Raw genomic sequence first — 8,987 nt, forward strand, 5'->3', positions numbered from 1 at the left:
CTTCCTCACCAAGAAACAGGTCACTCCCAGGTCTAGCACAGAACTTCTGGGGGGAAAAAATAGCCCACTTTTTATTTCTGCAATTTGAAAATCAAGCTATTATGGATACATCCTTAAAGCATTAGTGAAGAAAGAAGTATAAAGAGAAAGAGCTAAAACATTATTGCTGCTGCAGACAGAAAAACAAAAACCCACACAATCAAGACCATTTGTTTTATCCTTTTCACTGCACTTTGCATACTATTAGTTCCCTTGGGTTCCCAAATATAGTAGTTTCCTATCGCTGTATGTCCTTCTACACAGCAAGAAAGAGTATAACCTGAAATAAATCAGGAAAGTGTTATATGAATGAATTGTCAGGGAAAGTTAAGAGTGAATGTCTTTAAAACTACTTAAATTGGTAGATTCTGAAACACTTTTGTGTCTTTAAGAAAGGAGACAGCAATGACAGCAAGAAAAAACCCTGCATTTTCTTGGACAACTTCCAAGCAGAAATTTAATAGGCAACAATACAAAAAAACCATTTTTATGGGAAATGCAAGCTTTACATGTCTAGATGTTTCAATCATTTTTATATGCAACAAAAACATCAGGGCAGGGTACTTACAGAACAGAACACATTATCTGTCAGCAGTTTACCTGGAAGTTCAAAACCAAACCACACAAACCCCCACATTCTGCACCATCCTCAGTTACAGACTGAGCAGTTATCATTCCTGCTTCTCTGTGGTACACAATTGAATTAAATTGTGAGCAATTAAACTACTCCACAGTTTGGAACAACTTTGTTCGATAGGATCCAAGTGAATAATTGCAATGATGGCTTCACACAATTTTAACAATTTGCATTTTTTAGGAAAAGTAGAGTTTCCAGAACTGTTGGAAATCTCAGTTCCATGTATAACTTACAAGTAACGGACTCAAATGGGAGGTTTTAAACCCTGAAGGGATGCAGAATTGTGTCGCAATAGCACGCTGAGAAAAAACACACAATTACTTTTAGGGAATGAACTCAGATTACAGCTAAAGCCACTAGAAACAAACCTGGATTTTCTAATGTTATTTTTGTTTGAACTGGTACAATGGACTGTCCTAGTTAGAACAGCTGGGACCAGTTCATCACTGTATGGGTATAATCCAAAACTGTGTATTCTATAGCCTTCCATGCCATTTCCCAGAAACTGTTATCAATAGACCATTTACACCCTCTGCCCAGAGCAGCCTGACTCCTCAGGCTATAAACTGGGTGTTAAGAGGCCTGTGAGATCGGAGGGTGCCCCCTGTCCTCACCCATTGTGGAACTCCCCGCCCTGAGGGAAGTACTGGGCATTCCTGCCTGAACTGGAGGATGTATAATCTTGGAGTCTTGGGACTTTTTTAACCACTCGTGGGATCCAGAGGAAGACTGTAGACCACCACTCTCAACCAGACTGCAGACCACCACTCTCAACCAGACTGCACCAGCACTCTCACCAACAGGTTTTTTCCCTCTCCTTTTACTTTGGACTCAGAGGGCCCAACGAACACCACTCTGTTCATGCCCCAGGGTGCTGGGTTATTCATTTGGGTTTTGTGGGTTAAAACCAATTGTTTGTCTGTATAATCATACTTATTGTATTATTTTATTAAATTGTTATTCTGACTTATAATCTCTCTTTTGAGTTGGGTTCATTTCCCCTGCCGGTTTACCTTTAAACCAGCACATGGACTATTACTGCCTCGATGTTGACAGTACATTTGTGGGCTTAAAAGAAATGCAGTTTTAGGAATTACAAAGATCCCTCACTGTCCAAATAAAGGTCTGCTACTACTTTCACCTAGTTGTGTATTAAATAAGTTAATTCTTTTTGAAAGTTTGGAGCAAGAAAATTGAAACATATTTCATCTTTCCAATTGAGAACTCTGATCTTGCAACTGACAGTGCATTAAAATCCAATGCCTTCCAAATTAGATCTCCTTAACATACATTTTGAACAAGATGCAGAAAGCAATCTTGAAACAGGCTGAGACCACTAGACATGATGTTCAATCACCACCAAAACAACTTTGCTACCTCAAAAATTAGTAACTGAGACACAAAGCTGCTTCATGGCTCCATGTCATTTCACAGCACAACACTTTTGAAGGTCACAGTGAATATCCTATTTGTCATGCAAGTCAAAATAATCCTACAAAACAAAGCAAGAATAGCCTACAGCTTGTAGGTTTGACACAATCATCTGAAGAAGTGATGTTATAACTGCATGTGTGGGAAACTCTGTCTTGCCAGATCAAATACAGCTTGGAAGACTGAAGCACTATCACCAAAACATTTGCAGATGATGCACACTCCATGATTTTAGTAACACTGCACCCACATACATTAACCTTAAAAAGCAGCAGGGAGGAGAACAGTCTGAAGTGTTAGAAGAGCAACCAAAATGTGTCTGTGGAGTGTGATCCAGCTTGTCACCGGAAAGAACAAGCAAACTGCTGAGTTTCTGGGCTATCCCTTCTTATTTTCCCTTCCTTGCCGTACTTATAAGTGCACCTCACTTGCCAGGGAAGACAGAACTGTATGGGTACAGGAAGGCTGTTCTTGATAAAGCTCTCCCTCATATGCTTCTTCTCACTTGAGGGGACTACTTTGTGTACTCAAAGTTCCCCAGAAGAAAAATAGTTTTATCTAGAGTTTTTTCTGGGCAGTAACCCGTTCAAAGCCAGAACTACAGAAGTGCCACATGATACAACACTAAGAACTTCAGAGATTGCCATTCTTTATGAAAAATAGGCAACCAAATCTATGTCCAAGAAGTTTACTTACATAACATATGAATTGACAACTTTGAAACTGCAGTGATATGTCATGCCATCAGTCAAAGCGCTTGCATAAAACAGACTGTGGAAATCCTATTACCAAGAATTTTCTTCAGCCTCTAGTAATGCTTCATAATACCATAAAAGCCACACCATTTGTTGTGATGTTCATTCGTGGTAAGGTTCTTACAGGGCAATGGCAAGAGGTAAAATTCTATGTCACCCATTTACAATAAACTATGGTCTTCTTAGTGCATTTATCTCATTTTTTTCAGTGCAGACCAGGAGTGCACGTACAAAGCAAACTTCATCATTGTACCTACTGTCTGCATATCATGAAACAGTCCTAGAGTGGATGAACAAGATCCCTTTGGGATAGAACAGACCTGTAAGATATAAAACCAGGAGCACAAACACCAGGCTTCAACACAAACGGACACTGAGTCCATGCATCCAGCCTGGAATTAGTTCAACAACAACAATAAAAAAATCTCTGTAATGTAAACAGTATAGACACCAATTCCTCAGCACCAAACATTGCATCCTACAGACACAACCCTGTCAGATCCTGCTACTTGACACAGTAGCTCCTCTGTTCCAGCGTTCCTGAAAGAAGTCTATTAGCCCAATACATCCACCTCATCTAGAGAGGTTGTGGCTTCCCACAGCCAAAGAAATCCAACTGCTCAGTTTTCTTGCCTTGACCTTCTTGGAGTTGCTAACATAGCAACGCCTCAGAGGCTGTCAGACCAAAATCAGGTTTTGTACACACAGTTATGACTTTGTGCTGCAGCATCATCTAACAATTGCATCGTCTTGCAATGACAGGGATATAACACTTAGTTAACAGTAAAGCCACACAAACAGATTAGAGCCTGCTTCAAAATAAATATCGAGCCACAAGGAAGGCATAAGCCAATACCGAAGAAAATATCTCTCTCAACATTTTTCAGGGGTTATATGTTTATTCACAGTGTTGGCCAGCAAGTCCCACTCATGTTAATTCTCCCTCAGGAATCTGAGGTGTCAGGGTCTCTTTTGCTGCCTCAGAGGTACCCAGGGACACTTTCTCTGTTTGGTTCCATACACTGCACAGACCTAGCAGAACTTTCAATATCCATTCCCTTACCTGATTACCAGTGGAAGCCAAAGCCTTATTCACACATTCCTTGGTCCTAATTGACACATGATACACTGCTCCATGCAGGTCAATTCCAGCCACACAGCTCATGCATTTTAACACATCTTCACAAACAACATTTCCTAATAATTTCTTGATTCGATCCCCTGTATCCAAGAACTGTATCACAAAGTTTCAAGAGACATTCAGATGCCTGTAGTGCCTTCCTTGCTGCAAGCACAAAAGACTGGAGGAGCAGGTCATTCCCCTGAAGCCATATTAACAAGTTATAATCAAAAGCACATTCTGGGAAGGAGATCCACAGATTCAACTGATACCAAGTTGATTCATCCAGAGAGTATCATATTTATGAAGGTATCAGCTACTGAAAGCTGTAAAAGATGATAAAATTAACTTGACCAGTTTCTTTGTCCACTATACAAGATGGTAGCTCCTCAGATCTTCCTAGAATTTTTCTAAGAAGTTGATATCAGATTTGTATGTTCACATTCTCAGGTAACAGGGTCATCATATTACTGAGTTTGCATAGCCTCTGGTTTAACTGTGCTGCTTTAACTGAGTTTTTAGATGAACACTATTTGGTCCTGATCCCCTTGTCAATTTGAAATTGGTTATACTGAAGTGATTACTGAAATGATTATTACATCTGACCTGTCAAGAGTTTATGATTCTATTTTCTTCAGTAACCACCTGAAGAAAAGCATAGGGAAATGTAACCTTTTTCTCAAGCCAAAGGTTATCTTATCTTCCCATTCTGCTAGGTCAAACTTCTTGAGAACAGCAATGCTTTAAATGAGCCATTTAATTTAATCACATCATCAACTTAAGAACCAGCAAAAAAAGGGAAGGTAGAGCAATTCCCACATCATTCAGAACAGCAATAGTAACAACATAACAATGCAACACTTTTTCTTATGCTATGTTACTATTAGGCCAGATAAAAAAACCAAATGGATAGATTGTGTCCTTGTACAAAAATCAGATATTTCTTAATCCAGGTGCTCAGACCTAACACTTGGGCGTTGGACAAGATGGGCCCTTTCAACCTGGACCATTCTGTGAGCATTTGCAGATTCCTCAGCCAACTCCTCGAAGTCACCACTACAGTCAGTTATTTAACAGCCAAGACAGTCACAATCTTACTCTTTCTTCCTTTGTCATTCCACATTCACAATCACAGCAAAAATCGCTTCCATTACATCATCATCTGTCTCTGCCATTGATCTCAGAAAATACTGCAGCAGCTCCAGCCTAACACCCTAGCAGAGCTGGATGAGTTACTTGACAATGCCAGGAAGCTTTCATAAGGCCCTTGAAATGACAAAACACAAACCCCATACCGTTGCAGCCATAGAGCAGAAATGAAACCAAAAATCATAATTTCTCTCCAATCTGAGTGAAAAATCCATCAGACGGAGGCTTCACCAAAGCAAGCTTGAGAGCTACAGGACTTCCCACAATGCCTCCTGCACTTTGTGAGTTGAGGTCAATATCAGCTTCTGACATTGCGTATGAGTTCAACAAGCAGTCAGTGCCACAACTCTCCCATCAAAACCTAAGCTGCTTTAATGCCTTAAGGAAGCACTGAGTCATTCCAGTACTTTTTTCAAAACACGAGATGACACATTTAGAAAAAATCTGGCAGCCCTGTGTCTGCTAACAAACACAGCTGAGCATCCGTGTTTCAGACGTAGAAGTTACATCCTGCATAAAGGAGAAGCACTCCCTTCCCCCAGAAGTATGTGAAGGAAGAAGGAATTATGAGGACATGATACAAGGGAATGAAATAGGAACAGGTGGGGGATGGGACAAGCAAGCTTTAATGAATGGAAGATAATTAAACAGTCCAAAGGCATGGCCACAAAGGCTATTGTCACACACACTGTCTCTCTTGTACTAAAATGCCAAGAAAACCACCTAAGCACAGGGAATGAAATCACTGGCACCAGAACTACAAAAAGTGCATTCTAATCAAAAGCATTCCAGCCGAAACAATAACGACACACAAAACAACCAGTAAGCTCTATTAAACCATAATATTAACAAATAGCAGAAAATCTGAAGAAACATGCAAACAGCACATTGAACCATTATGGTAAAAGGCCCATAACCGTATGGTTAAGACACGTAAGGCAGGATAGAGCACACCTGAGATTTGGGCACTTCCCTCAACCCCATCACAAGACCAGTTACCCTTCTCATGGTAATTCAAACAGCTGCAGCTGCCTAGAGAGTCACTGCAAATCAAAATCCCGCTCCAGGATCTTGCTGGAAGTTTCAGGTATAGCTGGAGAAGCAAGCAGCAGGAACAAGGACACAGAGTGAAAGAACCTCTATGCCTATATAGCATCTTCCAATGCTTACAAATTCCTATTGAAGCTCAGCTTCAACACTGTGTCCTGCATTACAGGACTCACAGGTCTATTCCACTGCATGTGCAAAACATCCCACGTTATGTACACTTCCAGGCTATAATGACATTATGAGTGACTGCTGTACACTTTTAACAAACAAAGCTTTATTTCATTTGTGTTGGACTTCCACCACCTTTTTTCTTGCTTGCACTTTACAAGTCATATAAGTTCTCCTTTATGATTAGAAGTGTGAACTAGCAGAATATTTGCTCGCTAACATTAATATATTTTGCTAAACACACAACACAAGGTACAGATTTGGCCCTAGAAAACAGGATTGTGGAAGATGTTAACAAAGAGTTGCATACCAGATCTGAACATCACTAACTGGAACACACAAAGTTTTGGGTCCCTCCATTATCTAACACTAAAATTGTCTTTGAGAAATTAACACCTAGATTTTTACGCTCATGAAACTGAAACTTGGGTAGCAGTGTTTGCTATGCTACATATATATATGATAGTATATACAGTATTCCATAGTATTTAACACTGGTGCTTAAGAAGGAGTAAAGGAAAGAAAGAGATGAAACCGAGTCAGGATCCCTCAACCATCATTAACAACCACAGCCAGTAGTTTCCAAAACCAGACCCTTAGATATTGCCGACACCTTCCCTCTAATGAAAAGCACCTGAAAATACAGCCATTATTCTCAAAAACTACAAGAACTACATTAGAATAAACTTCAAGGTTGTCAGGGAAGGAATTCGAATAGAAAAATCACTCACCAGAATGTAGCACTGAAGAGAATGTACTAGGTGTACAGAATGTACTAGGAGACAATGAAAAGATGTCTTTTGGGGACTCTGGGTGAAGTAACAGATTATAGAAAATGGTATATTTCATTATTGAGGAGAGGAACACTGACTGGAATAAAGAGTAAAAAAAATTAAGATGCAGGAGGAAATATTAAGTAAGGTCACACAATGAGACCTTCTAGAGAGAAGGAAAGGCATCATGCAGGAGCCAGGACAAGTGATACAAGTAAAACATGTCAAGTGTCTGCAAAACCAGCAAGTGCATCTAAAATACACACAAGAACCACGGGATAAAAGTGTTTCTAACAGGAGTTCCTATCTTGACTACATTGACATGAAAATTCGCTGAAGGTGTGTAATAAATAGTTTAAGATAATCTTAGGTGTTAATTATCAAAGAGAGGTGAAAGCCATGCACAATAATCAAAATACACGGCAAGTAAATAAATGTAACAATCTACAAGCCACTACCATAGCAAAGGATCACAATCTACCACATGGCACTCGTGAGAGAAAACATGAGCCACGCCACCTGGTAATGCACAATCTGAAGAAGATAAGAAACCAGCAGCTATACAGAATGAGGGAAAAGTGAAAAACAGCCATTCTGAAAATATGTATGGGAAGTGGAAGAAGCCCAGAAGCTACTTCTGTCTGTCTGTAGATGCATTTGGAGAAAAAGAGATACATTCAGAAGAGCAACAGGCAGTAGAACACACAAAGGTATGGCTGGGGAGGGAGCGCTGATTTATGGTGGGGCCAGAAGGATAAGAAACAGAGCAGTACCTGAAAGAGAGCAGAGCCCCCGCGGTGGGAGGGAAGAGACCGGGAAGCGACAGAAGCGCTGCCCCGAGCCTCGGGAGCCGGGGCTGGAGGCCCTGGGCAGGGTGCGGGTGACAGCACCAGGCGAGCAGGCGAGGGTCGGCGGCGCACCCGGGGCTCAGGGGGAGCCGGGCAGCCGTGCCGGGGATCGCGGCGGCGGTGACGGGCGGGAGCCGCGGAACGGGTCAGGGTAGGGGGCGGCGGGGGGCGGGCTCGGTCCCTCGCTCACCTGCTGAACCCCCAGAAAGTCGTAGAAGTTCCGCGGCACCTCTTCCACCAGGTCGAAGAGCTCCAGGTCGCCGCTGTCCCAGGCGCGGGCGCGAGGCGCCAGCAGCGCCAGCAGCACCAGGAGCGGCAGCAGCCGCGGGCGCGGTGCGGGCCGCGTGCGGGCCATGATGCCGCCGGCGGTGTCGGCACAGCAGCGGTGCCGGAGCGGGGACTTGCCCAGGACGCTGCGCGCAGGCCGCGCTCGCCGCGGCAGCCGCTCCGCACTGAGGGGACGCGCCAGGCCCGGCCCGGCCCCGGCAGCAGCGGCTCCGCGGGGGGGGGAGGGGGCTCCCCTCGCAGCCAATCGCCGCCTCCGTCGTCCGTGACGTCACGCAGCCCGGCAACCGCCGGCGCTCGCGCAGTGGAGGGGCCGCGGGGGGAGGGGGAAGGGCGCGCCGGGCACGAGCCCTGTGCGCGCGGACGCCCCGCCCTGCCGGCCCTTCCCCCCCCGCGCCCTTCCCGGCGGGAGAGCCTGTGGGGAATGGCGGGAGAGCCGGGACGGATCGGGAGAGCCGAGCTAGGCCCGGCCCGGTGCCCGCTGCGGGCGGAGAGCGCCGGGCACCCAGTGGCGCCCATGGAAGCCCGGTGCCCGTGGGGCTGCGGGGACCCCGCGCTCCAAATCGTGTTCTCGATTTTCTGTCCTTTATTATAAACTCTCGAGGTGTGGCATTGATTATTGTAACCTGTTCTACCCTAAAATCGCTCCAGCGTATTGTCGGTATCAACCCGATTTTTCAGCTGGTTTTCCCCAGACCTTTCGTTCTTTCCTCGCTTAAATTAATATGAAAC

The 8,987-nt window shown here is 43.9% G+C and overlaps 1 protein-coding gene across 1 annotated transcript in view; it reads right to left on the minus strand.

Annotated features, from left to right (window-relative positions):
- The window catches only part of DNAJC1 (DnaJ heat shock protein family (Hsp40) member C1), a 106,647-nt gene extending 98,307 nt beyond the window's left edge, over positions 1–8,340 (minus strand). The window contains exon 1 of the mRNA XM_032707866.1: positions 8,161–8,340. Coding sequence (XP_032563757.1) covers positions 8,161–8,325 — 165 coding nt within the window. The 5' untranslated portion in view covers positions 8,326–8,340. The remainder of the gene's footprint in view (positions 1–8,160) is intronic.
- Between the last annotated feature and the right edge of the window lie 647 nt (positions 8,341–8,987).

The sequence above is a fragment of the Chiroxiphia lanceolata genome, chromosome 1, assembly GCF_009829145.1.
Source record: "Chiroxiphia lanceolata isolate bChiLan1 chromosome 1, bChiLan1.pri, whole genome shotgun sequence".
Taxonomy (NCBI): domain Eukaryota; kingdom Metazoa; phylum Chordata; class Aves; order Passeriformes; family Pipridae; genus Chiroxiphia; species Chiroxiphia lanceolata.